This window comes from Anomaloglossus baeobatrachus, chromosome 6, assembly GCF_048569485.1.
Source record: "Anomaloglossus baeobatrachus isolate aAnoBae1 chromosome 6, aAnoBae1.hap1, whole genome shotgun sequence".
Taxonomy (NCBI): domain Eukaryota; kingdom Metazoa; phylum Chordata; class Amphibia; order Anura; family Aromobatidae; genus Anomaloglossus; species Anomaloglossus baeobatrachus.
The window spans coordinates 380671159-380688169 of NC_134358.1; the positions used below are offsets into that span (position 1 = coordinate 380671159).

At 43.5% G+C, this 17011-nt stretch overlaps 1 protein-coding gene across 14 annotated transcripts in view; it reads left to right on the plus strand.

Annotated features, from left to right (window-relative positions):
* Positions 1–17011, plus strand: part of LRRFIP2 (LRR binding FLII interacting protein 2) — a 216645-nt gene that overhangs the window by 136952 nt on the left and 62682 nt on the right. For 8 of the 14 annotated variants that reach the window (XM_075315055.1, XM_075315058.1, XM_075315061.1 and 5 more), the window contains 4 exons: positions 3843–3890; positions 14789–14833; positions 15463–15504; positions 15611–15667. The exons of the other annotated variants lie outside the window; for them this stretch is intronic. In XM_075315055.1, the coding sequence (XP_075171170.1) occupies positions 3843–3890; positions 14789–14833; positions 15463–15504; positions 15611–15667 (192 nt within the window). The remainder of the gene's footprint in view (positions 1–3842; positions 3891–14788; positions 14834–15462; positions 15505–15610; positions 15668–17011) is intronic. 14 annotated transcript variants of the gene reach the window in all.

Sequence of the window (17011 nt, forward strand, 5' to 3'; positions counted from 1 at the left end):
TCACTTGCCAATCTGAGAGGTCATGTGATCGCTCACCAGTGATTTGCATACTCAGGGTCATCTGCTGAATGACGTCTCCTCCTGCTTTTCTCATTGTTATCATTTTCAATTTGAGAGAAACAGGAGGAGACGTCATTCTGCAGATGACCACACATTGCAAATCACATGTGAGCGAACACATCACAACCACTCGAATTAGCAAGTGAAATCCTAACAGAGCACATATTACACACCTTTAGGATATGACAGGTCAACATTCAGAATTACATTACATTACACGTGACAGGTACAGGGCATATGTAGGGTGTATAATAAATAAATACATATATATATATATAATGTATTACCCCCACATATGCTCTGCACCCACTCTGGCCGCAGCTGCAGGGCCCATTGGCATCACATCACAGGCTCCCCCTGATGTCATTATACCTATCTGGGACCCACAGCTGCAGAGCAAGGGCAAAACAGGGAGCCAGTGGCCATCTGCTCCTCAATGGTGTTCAACCATGCATCCAAGGAAATAGCAATGGCCCCCATCACCCACAGGCCTTGTCACTGCCACTGCATAAATTACACCATATACATGACACATACAGTAGATACTATATAAAAGATACATGAATGCAGGGTCGGACTGGGGTGTCTGGGGTCCACAGGAGTTATATCTAGAGGCCACACTACAACTATATGCAAATACCTGCAGAAGCCCCCACAGAGCCTCCTACACGCAGCAGGAGCCCCCACACAGCCTCCTACACGCAGCAGGAGCCCCCACACAGCCTCCTACATGCAGCAGGAGCCCCCACACAGCCTCCTACACGCAGCAGGAGCCCCCACACAGCCTCCTATACACAGCAAGAGCCCCCACACAGCCTCCTACACGCAGCAGGAGCCCCCACGCAGCCTCCTACACGCAGCAGGAGCCCCCACACAGCCTCCTACATGCAGCAGGAGCCCCCACACAGACAGATATCAAGCCGGTGGGCCTCCAGCATGGAGAGGCAGGCAGCCTGGGGGCCTCCAGCACGGAGAGGAAGGCAGCCTGGGGGCCTCCAGGACGGAGAGACAGGCAGCCGGCGGGCCTCCAGCACCGGCGAGGCAGGCAGCCTGGGGGCCTCCAGCACAGAGAGGCAGGCAGCCTGGGGGCCTCCAGCATGGAGAGGCAAGCAGCCAGTGGGCCTCCAGCACGGATAGGCAGGCAGCTGGCGGGCCTCCAGCACGGATAGGCAGGCAGCCGGCGGGCCTCCAGCACAGAGAGGCAGGCAGCCGGCGGGCCTCCAGCACGGAGAGGCAGGCAGCTGGCGGGCCTCCAGCACGGAGAGGCAGGCAGCCACAGTGAGGCAGCCGGCCGCCCGCACAGACTGGCGGCCGGCCGCCCGCACAGAGAGGCGGCCGGCCGCCCGCACAGAGAGGCGGCCGGCCGCCCGCACAGAGAGGCGGCCGGCCGCCCGCACAGAGAGGCGGCCGGCCGCCCGCACAGAGAGGCGGCCGGCCGCCCGCACAGAGAGGCGGCCGGCCGCCCGCACAGAGAGGCGGCCGTCCGCCCGCACAGAGAGGCGGCCGTCCGCCCGCACAGAGAGGCGGCCGTCCGCCCGCACAGAGAGGCGGCCGTCCGCCCGCACAGAGAGGCGGCCGTCCGCCCGCACAGAGAGGCGGCCGTCCGCCCGCACAGAGAGGCGGCCGTCCGCCCGCACAGAGAGGCGGCCGGCGGCCCGCACAGAGAGGCGGCCGGCCGCCTGCACAGAGAGGCAGGAAATTAACTTCTTACCTCTCTGCGGCGCCCCCCCTGAAGCATGGCCATCGGCGCCCTGTGCGACCGCACAAGTCGCACATGCCTAAAGCCGGCCATGGGCATATCCTTAGGATAGGGGGAAGTCTGATCGGTGAGGATGCAGCACCTGACACACCCACCAATCTGCTGTCTTCAGTGCCATCAGCGGCATCAGGCAGCCAGAAATGCTCCATCCTCTGACAGTGGCCAGGTACTACACATCAACCTCCCATTCAGATCAATTGGGGCGGATGTGCAGTACCCAGCCGTGGCTGCTATCTGAAGACTGGGCAGCACCAGAACTGAACATTTCCTACTACTGACACCGACACTGAAAATGGCTGATCAGTGAGGGTCCCGAATGTTGGTGACCTATCGTAAGGATAGGCCATCACTGTAAAAGTACTGTACTGTACTGTAAAAGCCTCTTTTATACACAGCCAATTAATACATCTTTAAAGACCCATTCATGTCAGGTTCATGCTTCGCATGGACCCTGGGACGTACATACCAAACATGTCCATGGGGGTCTAGTAGAGTGGCCTTTTGGCTTCCTTCTGGCACAATTGTATAATTTTTTTCACTGTTGAAGCATCAATAACTCGCATGAAGGGCTGCCCCAGAAAAGTCCAGTAAGAAAAACACTTGCCGTACAGTGTGTGATCTATTTATCTAAAATCTGAGCAGCCTATGGTTGACATGTTCAATAGTAGTGTGGAGACCGCATAAAGCTTCATTACTATATAGATGCAGGAATGCCAAACCCAAGATGATACTGTTACCCAAGCAGAATCCAAGTAAAAGATAGACATCATCATACAATAATGATTTGCCTGCTTTAGGCTATGTGCGCACGTAGCGTTTATCCCTGCAGAAATTTCTGCAGCGATTTGAACAGCACACGTGCGCTTAGAAACGCTGCAGAAAGAGTCCGTAATGAAAAAAAAAAGCCGATTCCATGCGCTCTGAGTGCAGCCCCTCCCATAGACAGAGCGGGGGATGCAGGCAGAGCGCAGGAAAGAAGTGACATGTCACTTCTTAGAACGCGCGCTTCGGGCAGCAGCCGAATCGCTACACTCTAATAAGCCACGCGCGCACGTCTCCTGCATAATCTTCATAGATTGCAGGACGCATGCAGTTACGCTGTGGTGCAGATCGCAGTGTAACTGCATGCAAATACGCAACGTGCGCACATAGTATTATGGCATTGTTTCTACCCCAAGTATAGATCTGGGGCATGTAAAGCTAATGCAGTAGTGTGCAGCCCTCCTATGTAAACCCCTGTACCCAACAAAACCAGCTGTACATATCCACCAGTACATACAGCTCTTGTAGCAAATGTCATAAAACATTATAAATGCAGATGTTCACGTCTACGTGTATGGAGTAATAATCTATACAAGCAGAGCAGAACACAGGCAAATACATCTATCTATGAGCCCACTGCAACATGTGGACTGTTTGTAAGCAACTGGCTGAGCATGCTTTGAAGAAACATACCTGATTGGCTGAGACTGCTTATCTATAGCACTGAGGGACTCCCGGAAGCCACCATTGGTCGCCATAACTCGCCCCTCATACCCGATAGGCTGGTGGATAGGCATTGATGACCTATTTTTAGCATGTGCCATCAATGTTACCGTAGTGGACTGCCTCTTTAAGCCGACATGAGCTTGTCAGTTGGGTTCATGTCATTATGTTAAACAGATGCCTAATGGGGAAGGATGTCTAATAAGATTGTTTGAGGACCAGCAACCATGTACAGCCACCATCTTTACAGATGTCATCAGGGAGCACATTTCTATCAATGTTACATTTTACTTAACGGTTTTAATAGACATTGTTTTGCTCAGGTTTAGTCTGTGTATGGCCCTACACATTCGCATCCATCACAGCCTTTGTGTAAGTGTAAGCTTGTTGTAAACTCCAAATGTAAGTCTGTGTGGGGCCTGATTTATCTGTGTCTCATATAAAAGTCACCAATGTAAACTAAATAATAGCATAGTGTGTAAACGTGTGCCGTGCCATGTTACTGTTGACCTCTTTTGATATATCCTTTTCCATGTAGTCGTCCTCTCTGTACAGTGATCCTCTTGCCACGTCCAGGACTTCCAGGGTTAGTATTTTATTGATTATGAAATAAAAGATTGCCATTAGAGACTGAGGTTATCCAACTGACTGCAAAACCATTAGGCCCTGTGCGCACATTGCCGTTTTTGATGTGTTTTTGGTGCAGTTTGAGTGCAGTTTGTTTCCCAAAACTACATGCATTTCCTTCCCCAGCAAAGTCTATGAGAATTCAGGCAAGCTGAGCGCACGTTGCTTCTTTTTTGCCTGCAGGTTTGGGTGCAGAAAAAAGAAGCAGCATGTCAATTTTTTTTGTGCTTTTCTATTGAATATAGTGAAAAACCGTGTGGGAAAAAACTCACCAAAACGCAGCAAAAATGCATTGGATTAATAGAAATCTGATGCCCACTGTGCTTCTTTTTTACGCTGCGTAAACTGATCTGTAGTGTGTTTTTCTAAGCCACAGCACATCAAATTCTCTTACGGGAATGCTCAGTTTTCTGTGCGTTTTTACCCCATAGACTTGCATTAGATGCCAAAAATCCACAGCTAAAAGAAACATGTGCATTTATGGTGCTTTTACGCAGTGGAAAGGCACCAAAAATGCATATAACTCACATCTAGCGATGTTAATACCAGGGAGTTTAAAAATCAAAATGGCTTTATTTAAAGGGAATCTGTCACCAGGTTTTTGCTCCCCCATCTGAGAGCAGCATAAGGTAGAGACAGAGACCCTGATTCCAGCGATGTGTCACTGAGCTGTTTTCAATGTTTTCTCTGCTGCAGATCTAGCAGTTACACAGAGCTCATGAATATGCTGGGCTACCTGGCAGCATGCCAAGTAGTCCTCTAATGATAATCTACTGCTGATTAAATTGCGTTTTGTTTTTTTTTTTATTTATTTTTTTATTTTATTTTTTTTAAAACTACACTAAGCAGCTCAATAAGAGACACATCACTGGAATCCGGATCTCTGTCTCTACATTATGCTGCTCTCTGATAAGGTGGCAAAAACCTCTTGGCTTATAGTAAGTTAAGATGCCAAGATGGTGCAGAAATTCTGCAGCAATAAAAAAAACTTAATTGATCATGGAAACATAGTCTTATTATTGATAAAAAATCAAGGAAAATTTGGTCTGGGAGGGCTGCCAGGATGCCTATGGCAACATTAGCGGAGCTGCAGGAATTTCTTGCAAGTACTAGCAGTGTACTGCATGTGACAATCTGCCATGTTGTTCATAGATCCAACCTATAGAGATGAGTGGCAAACAAAAGCCTTTTCTTACAAAAAAAAAAAATTCAAGCCCGGCTATGTTTTGCCAAAAGCATGTGGAAGAACTTATGGTCTGATGAGACCAAAGAAATGGGCTGTACACAAGCGATGTCCTCACAATCTGACAGATTTGCAGTGTTATAGCAAGGAAGAGAGGGCAAAGATTGCCACTTCTAGATGTGGCATGGTGCTATAAATTAAAAGGTTACTTCATCAAAGTAGTAAGGGTGCTTTACATGCTGCGACATCGCTAGCGATCTCATTAGCGATGTGACACGCCAGATCGCAGATGCGATCTGCCAAGATTGCAAATGTGACCGGCGCTACACAAACCGATCTATGTGCGATCTCGGCAAATCGCATCTGTGATCTAGCGTGTCACATCGCTAATGAGATCGCTAGCGATGTCGCAGCGTGTAAAGCACCCTTTAGTCTCAGTTTATATATTTATGCAACCTCATTATTTTTAGTTCTTTTTATTATGTTTCCACTCAAAAAGATTTCAGTTCTTAAATGATTATCCTAGGTATGATTTTTTTTTTTTAAATGACAAAAACATGACATTTTAACAGATGTATAAATCAAAAAATCCCTAAATTAATTGTCGAAATTCTGTAATAGATTCAAGAATATCTGATGCATAAGCGGCAAACTGAAATCCATAGATGAGTCACAAACACAAAATGTTTTATTTTTTTAAATATATATTTTATTGAAAGACATTATGTTAAAGATTTAAAAAAATGTATATATTTTTTTTAAAATGCAATTTATAATTACCAGGGACTACAATCCCTGTATAATTATGTCTAAATCGTCTGACACCTTCCGACGCACGTTTCCGTCGTCTGACTTCCTCAGGGAGAACTAGTGTAGGACTCATTCCTACACTATCTCCATGAAGAAGTCAGACGATTAAACACGCTTCAGACGGTGGCAGACAAATTATACAGACCCTGCATTAAGTATTTATTATTCTCACATGCTTTTTCCACTCTGTGAACATTAATATAGTTTTTTGTGAATGGCACTTTTCTTAACCTTTTATTTATAGAACCATCATACAACCAGTTATTTATTAGAGTACAGTTTTTTTTACTGAAATATATATTATACTTAGCATTATCTTAATAATTATGTACTCTTATTGTTCAGTATTTTAGGGATATTTATTGATTCTATTTATATATCCTGTTGCCCAGATATAACTTATTATTATGAGTAACTTTCTACTACCGTCAGTGGTCTCTTATTAAATTAATAATTTTTCGTTTCTGCCCTGATTTGAGTGACCCTGTTCCCAGAAGCATATTGTCCCTGGTAATTATGAATTGTATTTAAACCATTCTTTTATTTACAAAAAAAAAAGTCTTTCAATAAAATATATTTTTTTTTAAAAAACTTTTTGTGGTGTTTGTCTCTCTCATGTATGGCTTTCGGTTCACCACTTATTCATGAGATCTTTTTGAATCTATTATTTTTTATTATACAGATGTGTATACTTTTTATTGTGAGTATAGATATATACATATAACATGTACCAGACAACGCCTATTGCGCACACACAAATGTGTGTGTGTATATATAATATATATACAGTGTGTATATATATAATAAATATGTATGTGCGTGTATGTCTGTATAAACATACACACACTCCTTTCCCATGTGTTTCTCACACATATCCATTGACACATATCAGATATCACACCTTGTTTTCTATTCCAATTTTTTACTCTAACTGCATGACGCTTATCTCCTATCACTCCTTTCCTAGCCCTCTCACATTTTGTAATACATAGTCTTGGCTGAAAATGTTGGCACCCTTGAAATTATTCCAGAAATGAAATATTTCTCCCAGAAAATTAATGCAGTTACACATTTTTGTTGCACATATGTTTATATCCTTTGTGTGTATTGGAACAACACAGGAAACTGAGGAAACAAGGCAAATTGGAAATAATTTCACGTACAACCCCAAAATAGACAGGACAAAATTGTTGGGACTTTTGTAAAATTGTGCGTAAACAAGTTTGTTTCCAGCTTGTGATGCTTGATCAAACTCACCAGTGGCAAGTAAGAGGTGTGGTCAGTATGAAAATCACACCCGAGATCAGATAAGTAGGAGACGTTGACTCAATCTTTTAGTTGTCTGTGTGCCCCAGTAAGCATGAATTAAAGTAAAAGGAGAAAAGAACTGTCTGAGGACTTGAGAAGCAATATAGTTGAAAAATATCAATAATCTCAAGGTTATAAGTCCATCTCCAGAGATTTTGACGTTCCTTTATCCAAGGAGCTCAACATAATCAAGAAGATTACATCACATGGCACTGTAGTTAATCTCCCTAGAAGTGGACGGCAGAGGAAAATTGATGAACAGTTGTAACACAGGATGGTGGATAAGCAGCACTAATCGAGTTCTCAAAAAATCAACCTGTCCTGCAGGTTCAGGGTGCATCCATTTCAGCCCGATCTATCTGTCGACATTTGAATGAAATGAAGCGCTATGGCAAGAGACCCAGGAGGACCCCACTGCTGACACAGAGACATAAAAAAGATGGACTGCAGTTTGCCAAAGTGTATGTGAGTCAGCCAAAATCCTTCTGGGAAAGTGTCTTGTGGACAGATGAGACCAAGATAGAGCTTTTTGGCAAACCACATCATTCTACTCTACCGAAAATAGAATGAGGCCTACAAAGAAAAGAACACAGGACCTACAATCAAATGTTGTAGAGGTTTAAAGATGTTTTGGAGATGTCTTGTTCCCTCTAGCACTGGTTGCATTCACCGTGTGCAAGGCATCATGAAATATGAAGATTATCAAAGGATTTGGGTGACAATGTAGTGCCCAGTGTCAGAGATCTGGGTTTGCGCCCTATGTCATGGATCTTCCAGCAGGACAATGACCTCAAACATATTTCAAGAAGGACTCAGAAATAGATGCTTCTTCAAATATCGCTGCACTGGAGAGATCTGAAGTGGCAGCAATGAGGCCAGATCTACTCTTCAAATATGAGAGACTTGGAGCAGTTTGCAAAAGAAGAGTGGTGCAAAATTCTGATTGAGAGGTGTAAGAAGCTTGTTGATCGTTATGGGAGCGATTTATTGCAGTTATTTATTCCAAGGGTGTGCAGGCAGATATTAAGTTGAGGTTGCCAATAATTTTGTCCAGCCCGTTTTGGGGATTTTGTGTGAAATTTTGTCCATTTTTCTCTTTTTCGGTTTGTTTTTTTTTTATTGTTTTTTCTGTGTTTTCCCAATAAACACAAAGGAAATAAACATGTGTTTACAAGAAAACTTGTAATTGCAATAATTTTGTGTGAGATATACTTCATTTTCATGAACATTTACGGCTATTACTGTATAAATACCCCATTATTGCAATATATATACAGTGCTGGCCAAAAGTATTGGCACCCCTGCAATTCTGTCAGATAATACTCAGTTTCTTCTTGAAAATTATTGCAATCACAAATTCTTTGGTATTATTAACTTCATTTATTTTGCTTGCAATGAAAAAACACAAAAGAGAATGAAACAAAAATCAAATCATTGATCATTTCACACAAAACTCCAGAAATGGGCCAGACAAAAGTATTGGCACCCTTAGCCCAATACTTAGTTGCACAACCTTTAGCCAAAATAACTGCGAACAACCGCTTCCGGTAACCATCAATGAGTTTCTTACAATGCTCTGCTGGAATTTTAGACTATTCTTCTTTGGCAAACTGCTCCAGGTCCCTGAGATTTGAAGAGTGCCATCTCCAAACTGCCATTTTGAGATCTCTCCACAGGTGTTCTATGGGATTCAGGTCTGGACTCATTGCTGGCCACTTTAGTAGTCTCCAGTGCTTACTCTCAAACCATTTACTAGTACTTTTTGAAGCGTGTTTTGGGTCATTGTCCTGCTGGAAGACCCATGACCTCTGAGGGAGACCCAGCTTTCTCACACTGGGCCCTACATTATGCTGCAAAATTTGTTGGTAGTCTTCAGACTTCATAATGCCATGCACACGGTCAAGCAGTCCAGTGCCAGAGGCAACAAAGCAACCCCAAAACATCAGGGAACCTCCGCCATGTTTGACTGTAGGGAACGTGTTCTTTTCTTTGAATGCTTCTTTTTGTTTTTCCTGTAAACTCTATGTTGATGGCTTTTCCGAAAAAGCTCTCCTTTTGTCTCTTCTGACCAGAGAACATTCTTCCAAAACATTTTAGGCTTTCTCAGGTAAGTTTTGGCAAACTAAAGCCTGGCTTTTTTATGTCTCGGGGTAAGAAGTGGGGTCTTCCTGGGTATCCTACCATACAGTCCCTTTTCATTCAGATGCCGACGGATAGTACGGGTTGACACTGTTGTACCCTCGGACTGCAGGGCAGCTTGAACTTGTTTGGATGTTAGTCGAGGTTCTTTATCCACCATCCGCACAATCTTGCATGGAAATCTCTCGGCAATTTTTCTTTTCCGTCCACATCTAGGGACGTTAGCCACAGTGCCATGGGCTTTAAACTTCTTGATGACACTGCGCACCGTAGACACAGGAGCTTTCAGGTCTTTGGAGATGGACTTGTAGCCTTGAGATTGCTCATGCTTCCTCACAATTTGGATTCTCAAGTCCTCAGACAGTTCTTTGGTCTTCTTTCTTTTCTCCATGCTCAATATGGTACACACAAGGACACAGGACAGAGGTTGAGTCAACTTTAATCCATGTCAACTTGCTGCAAGTGTGATTTAGTTATTGCCAACACTTGTTAGGTGCCACAGGTAAGTTACAGGTGCTGTTAATTACACAAATTAGAGAAGCATCACATGATTTTTCAAACAGTGCCATGTCCACCCCCTTTTTTATGTTTGGTATGGAATTATAGCCAATTTGGCTTTATGACCATTTTTTTAATTTTTTTTCATTGAAGACAAATTAAATGAAGATAATAATACCAAAGAATTTGTGATTGCAATCATTTTCAAGAAGAAACTGAGTATTATCTGACAGAATTGCAGGGGTGCCAATACTTTTGGCCAGCACTGTAGCCCAAAGCCACAGCTGGCACGCAGTCCTTCAGCAGATCTCCATCACCCCGTCATCAAAGATTAACAGTGGTGTTTTAAAGTGTTAGCGATGATGGCAGCTGTATTGCAGGATCAGCTCCCTTCATACCGTAGTGACCCAACATTGGACGTATCAGTTAATCTAATATCTGGAAGAGGATAAAAGACAGCTTAGATTGACGTTAGTTAAATTTTTTTATGTTAGCCTGTTTAGATGGATCCTTTGCTTCCTACTGTTCCCCCAGTCCTTATCTCTTCTTTCTGTCAGCTGGATGAGATCTGGCTTGGTGAGACAGATGGATCCTCCTGCATGACTGAGGTAGCCATTTCAGAGAGAGGAAACCAAGCATGTTTAGGCACTAGAAGGGGTTGCTGAAGTGAAACAGCAGCCAACAATAGTAACGCTAGAGGGTGCAATGTGACACTTAACTTTTAAATGGGGCATTACTTTTAATATATTAAAATTACAAAAGTATTTTTTAGCAAGATGTCTGCAGCATTAGATGAATGATGTAACCTGCTTATCTACAGTGCCTACAAGTAGTATTCAACCCCCTGCAGATTTAGCAGGTTTGATAAGATGCAAATAAGTTAGAGCCTGCAAACTTCAAACAAGAGCAGGATTTATTAACAGATGCATAAATCTTACAAACCAACAAGTTATGTTGCTCAGTTAAATTTTAATACATTTTCAATATAAAAGTGTGGGTCAATTATTATTCAACCCCTAGGTTTAATATTTTGTGGAATAACCCTTGTTTGCAATTACAGCTAATAATCGTCTTTTATAAGACCTGATCAGGCCGGCACAGGTCTCTGGAGTTATCTTGGCCCACTCCTCCATGCAGATCTTCTCCAAGTTATCTAGGTTCTTTGGGTGTCTCATGTGGACTTTAATCTTGAGCTCCTTCCACAAGTTTTCAATTGGGTTAAGGTCAGGAGACTGACTAGGCCACTGCAACACCTTGATTTTTTCCCTCTTGAACCAGGCCTTGGTTTTCTTAGCTGTGTGCTTTGGGTCATTGTCTTGTTGGAAGATGAAATGATGACCCATCTTAAGATCCTTGATGGAGGAGCGGAGGTTCTTGGCCAAAATCTCCAGGTAGGCCATGCTATCCATCTTCCCATGGATGCGGACCAGATGGCCAGGCCCCTTGGCTGAGAAACAGCCCCACAGCATGATGCTGCCACCACCATGCTTGACTGTAGGGATGGTATTCTTGGGGTCGTATGCAGTGCCATCCAGTCTCCAAACGTCACGTGTGTGGTTGGCACCAAAGATCTTGATCTTGGTCTCATCAGACCAGAGAACCTTGAACCAGTCTGTCTCAAGAGTCCTCCAAGTGATCATGAGCAAACTGTAGACGAGCCTTGACATGACGCTTTGAAAGTAAAGGTACCTTACGGGCTCGTCTGGAATGGAGACCATTGCGGTGGAGTACGTTACTTATGGTATTGACTGAAACCAATGTCCCCACTGCCATGAGATCTTCCCGGAGCTCCTTCCTTGTTATCCTTGGGTTAGCCTTGACTCTTCGGACAAGCCTGGCCTCGGCACGGGTGGAAACTTTCAAAGGCTGTCCAGGCCGTGGAAGGCTAACAGTAGTTCCATAAGCCTTCCACTTCCGGATGATGCTCCCAATAGTGGAGACAGGTAGGCCCAACTCCTTGGAAAGGGTTTTGTACCCCTTGCCAGCCTTGTGACCCTCCACGATCTTGTCTCTGATGGCCTTGGAATGCTCCTTTGTCTTTCCCATGTTGACCAAGTATGAGTGCTGTTCACAAGTTTTGGGAGGGTCTTAATTAGTCAGAAAAGGCTGGAAAAAGAGATAATTAATCCAAACATGTGAAGCTCATTGTTCTTTGTGCCTGAAATAGTTCTTAATACTTTAGGGGAACCAAACTGAATTCTTGTGGTTTGAGGGGTTGAATAATAAATGACCCTCTGAATAAACTTTTCACAATTTAAGAAAAAAAAAAAAAAGAAATAACATTCTTTTTTGCTGCAGTGCATTTCACACTTCCAGGCTGATCTACAGTCCAAATGTCACAATGCCAAGTTAATTCCGAACGTGTAAACCTGCTAAATCTGCAGGGGGTTGAATACTACTTGTAGGTACTGTATAGTAATAGAGATCAAAAGCTGTATTATTACAGCTTAATAAGAGATAGGAATTGTGTATACTTAAAAGGGAGACTCTCAGCCCAAACTGATATAGCTGGTATAAATATGTAGTGTTCTCTGTTCTCTCTCACTGTTGATTGACACCACTGTCTTGCCTGAGCCTTCTCTATACACAGTAAGACACTTAGGGTAATTTGACACAGTGCGTTTTTCGGGTGCGTTTTTGCTCAGAAAACTGCATGAATTTGCTTCCCCAGCAAAGTCTGAGTTTTCATTTTTGCTGTTTGCACACACCGTTTTTTTTTTAGCTGCGTTTTTGTGGTGCCCACAAAAACGCAGCATGTCAATTATTTTTGTGTTTTTCACTGCGTTTTCCACCCATTGAGTTCAATGAGATGTTCAAAAACGCAATGAAAACCGCAAATTGCAAATATAGCTGCGTTTTTATGACTAAAAACGCAGCTATAAACGCAAGGGGTGGGTAGTAAAGTGACATGTACAGGAAGAGGATTCCTTCTGTCAGTAAACACAGAATCCTCCCGATACTGCCACCGCTGCTTCAATTTCCCGCCCAGTGCCGTGTCCGCTCCTGTGCGGGAGGTGGAAGCGGCTGCTAAATCAAAAAAATGAGAAAAAAAAAAAGTAGAAAAATGTCATACTCACCTGTCTGCAGACTCCCGGTGCCATGTCCGCTCCCAGCTCCTCTCCCGGTACCGCCACCCCCGCTCTGGCTGTGTGCCGGCTCCCAGGTACGTACGATAGCTGCAGGATCTGGCGGTGATCACCTGATGCGTTCATCTGACACAGCTGATCGTAAGTCTTGCGGTGACGCCGGCTTTTTACCGCCCGGATGGCTATTAGCTGATGCCTTCAGGAGACTTCATCAGCTGATTACCGGCAGCTCCTGCAGCGGTCGAACGGGAGTCAGCATGGACGTGTGTAGTTGTTTTTTTGGGGGTTTTTTTGCACTGATGCATCAGCCTAGACTGTACAGCGAGCGAGTGCCGAGTGACTGATTCCCTGGCGCTTGCAGTCAGTTCATGATCACCCCGGCCTGTCTGCAGCTGTCATGAACTGAACCGCAAGTGCCGGGGAATCAATCACTCGGCGCTCATGGTATAGTCTAGGCTTCACTCTGGAGCTCAGGTGAGAGCTCCAGAGTGCAGTGCAGGTACCTGAATCCAGGCCTGGCATTACTGGAGTTTCCTCCAGTAGCCAGTCCGACGCTGCACAGAAGTGTGTAGGTTTTTTGTTTTTTTGGTTTTTTTTTTGCACCGATGCATCAGCTGATTGTGTAAAAGCCGTTTATACAATCGGCTGATGTGTCATGTGATTCAGGCCCTTGAACCTGGCACATCATCTGATCGCTTTGCCTTCCAGCAAACCGATCAGTGGTCAGCTCAGATGTTTAGGTTTTGAAATACAAGAAAGTAAAGTTTATAAAATTAGCTGCTTGTTGAATGACAGCAGCTGATGATCAGATCATATATTCATAGTTATCTCCTCCCTCTGTTAGAATTAGCATAAGTATTATACAAACGATTCACCTTGTCTCTTGCAGGACCTGTGTGAGGTCATACCCATGTGATCTGGTACCAGCTTTGTTGTCTGAGGCCCCACGCCTTCTGGTCACATGGGTATGACCTCTCACAGGTCCTGCAAGAAACAAAGTAAATTGATTGTATAATACTTATGCTAATTCTTACAGGGGGAGAGGATAACTATGAATACCCCCCAGATATTATCTGATCCTCAGCTGCTGTCACTCAAGAATATGATGGTTTTATAAACTTTACTTTCTTGGATTTCAAAACCTAAACATCTGAGCTAAACAATACAGGTATGTAGAGAATCAGCCTGATAGTGTCAGTATGGCTTTATCTTATATACGAAGAAAATCCTGGTGATTTGGTGCACTTTAAGCTGCATTTACATGAAAAGATTATTGTGAACAAGCATTCATAAAATCGCTCGTTTCACCATGATCTTTCAGTATAAACAGGCTGCCCATCTCTCAATGAGCGAGCAAAACGCATGTTTATCAGGTGAAATGATCTTTTGTGCAGCACATATGATCATCACTCTTGGTGCATTGTCCTGTATATACAGGTGTTGCACTGTCAAGAGCCATGGCATCCTATCTACTGTATATATTATTGCTCAGTGCGCATTGTTTACTTTGGTCTGTGTGTGTAAACAGGCATTGAAAGATCCCTGATCAGTGAAAGTTTACAGATCAGCAGTTGCGGAAGGTTTGTCCGTGTAAATTAGAGAAAGATGACATGGTGTGGAGGTAGCAGGGGGACATTTCATTATTTCTACATGAGAATAAACAGTGTGAAGACTACATTTCCAAGGATGCAAATGACCTGTAGTCAGACATTCAGAGTTAGCCAGACACACACTTTCTCCTGCTAAAACTAGGCAGAGGGTTCTGTCAGTATTTTTTGAGCTAACACCATAAAATCATCAGATCAGGCTCTTAATATAATGTTTTGTTTGCAGACATCTCCAAAGTTAAGCACTAGTTTGGCTCGAAGTGCCAGCTCGGTTCGTATATCCAGTCTGCTTGATACACTTTCATGAAATGCAATGAAATTTGGCTTATTTGTAGGAATAAAGTATTGTCTTTTGGGAGGTGAATGCTAATTGTTGTGCTGCTACTATGCTTTTTGTAATCTTCCTTATGCGAGTATATTAAACTGGATTATTAACCATTCAAACATTGAAACTTACCTTAACAGCTACCCTGCCTAGCAAATTACTCATTAAACAATAACTTGGTTTTGTGGGGAAACAGCTTTTTGACCGCCATCACCATATGGTCATTAAAAGCAACTGTTCCCCTTGAAAATCAAGTGATTTGCTTATAATGCTGTGAAATATCAGCGCTAGCTAATTGTGATATCATGCCAGCACTCCGGCCAATCTGCTTGAACGTGCCATCAGACGACTGTGTGCTCAAGTCAGTGCAGCATGTCTTTGAGTTGGCTTTGGATATGGCTTGGGCAACATAAACAACATTAAAGATTAAATCTGTGGTTTCAGAAGTTTAGTCTTCAGCTTGGTATGGGGAATGGACTGTGCAGGACAGACAATGCGAATTATTGTATAGTTAATCATGAGAAAAATGACTATAAGGTTATAGTGGAACTCTTCACCCTATATTTGTCCCTTAGACATCTCTATACGAAGATGGCTTCACTAAGTCATACAGAACAGTAAGTCAGAGATTTCTTGTACCTTTTATTCTTATTCTGAAGATCTTGAACACATGTATTCTTCATCTATTAATTCTATTTTTTTTTTACCTACTATGACCGCCAGCCATCTGAGTACAGCTACGGTTCTTCCAGAGCCAGCTCTACAAAAAGCAGTCCTGTGGTGAGAGCGCCCGCTGCATGAGTGTGTACAGTCTCCTTCATTAACAGGGCTTTCCTGCACATATTTAGAGTGCTGTTCTTCTAATCCTCTCACAGCGTGTCCTCCTAATGTGTCCAATGCTGGTGGTCACACATGCTCAGTAGCACAGACTGCCTACACCATCTTATACACTGGCATCAGTGATGTTCCTACAGTTTTACAGGCAAGAGAACTAAAGTCCATCTGGATAGGCCGATTTCTGTCCATATTCAGCATCATGTCGGAAGCACATGCCCCATATACTTAGGGTGATATGCTACCGAAAACAATGGTTTCTCTCCTGGCATAAACAATTCAATCACCCAATGAATTGCTCTCATTCATCAAGGGATCATTGGCTGATGTAAACATGATCATTGTCTTTTCTAAAGAGGCCTTTAGGATCCATGCACTTGAAGCAATTTCTTCTCAGTGGCAAGTAACATATAAAGTAGATAGAAGTTCTGAGAGGGAATAACACATACTGTATTTAAAGGGGATCTGTCAGCTAATTTTGGTACCTTATCTGAGAGCAGCATGGTGTAGGCAAAGAGACCCTTAAACCAACGATGTATCACTTAGATTAATGTGTGCAGCAGTTCTGACACAAAGTGTTTAAATACAGCAATACAGTAGAGCTGAGAAAGCTAACCCTGCCCACAGTAGGCTATGTATGTACAATATTTATAGACATGAAAATGGGGAAAAAAGTCAAAAACAGAAAAGCCTCACCGCTCTGCCTAGTAAGTCACGATTCTTATTTAAGGCGTGTGCCAAGCCAGAGCTGCTGACAATTGGAAAATATAAAAAATGTAGAGAAATGGATTTTTGAAGTTATAAGCCACCTTGGTGCATAATAAAAAAAAAAAAAAGCATGTTGCTACCCAGCACGTTTCTTGCATTACCACCTTTAGTCATACTCTATGGCTAAGGGCGGTAATGTCAGAAACGCGTCAGTAGCATTATGTTTTTATATTATCCACCTAAGTGGTCTGTGTGATTTTCTGTAACTCCAATCAAACTTGAATAATTTTACCTACTGTGACAATCATTTTTAACGCCTATAGAGCGTGAGCTGCTTATCACGGAGGAGGGGGGGGTCGGAGTTCCAGGCTGCTGTAGTCTGAGCAATCATAATCTCCTGGTGCTAAAACAATTATTACAAGTAAACAACAGCAAGGAGTCGGTTAATCCCTAGAGCATGCTGTCTTCAGGTTAAGGCCCAGTCACACACAACGACTTACCAGCGATTCCGAAAACGATGCGACTTGATAGGGATCGCAGGTAAGTCGCTGGGAGGTCGCAGGTGAGATGTCACACAGTCAG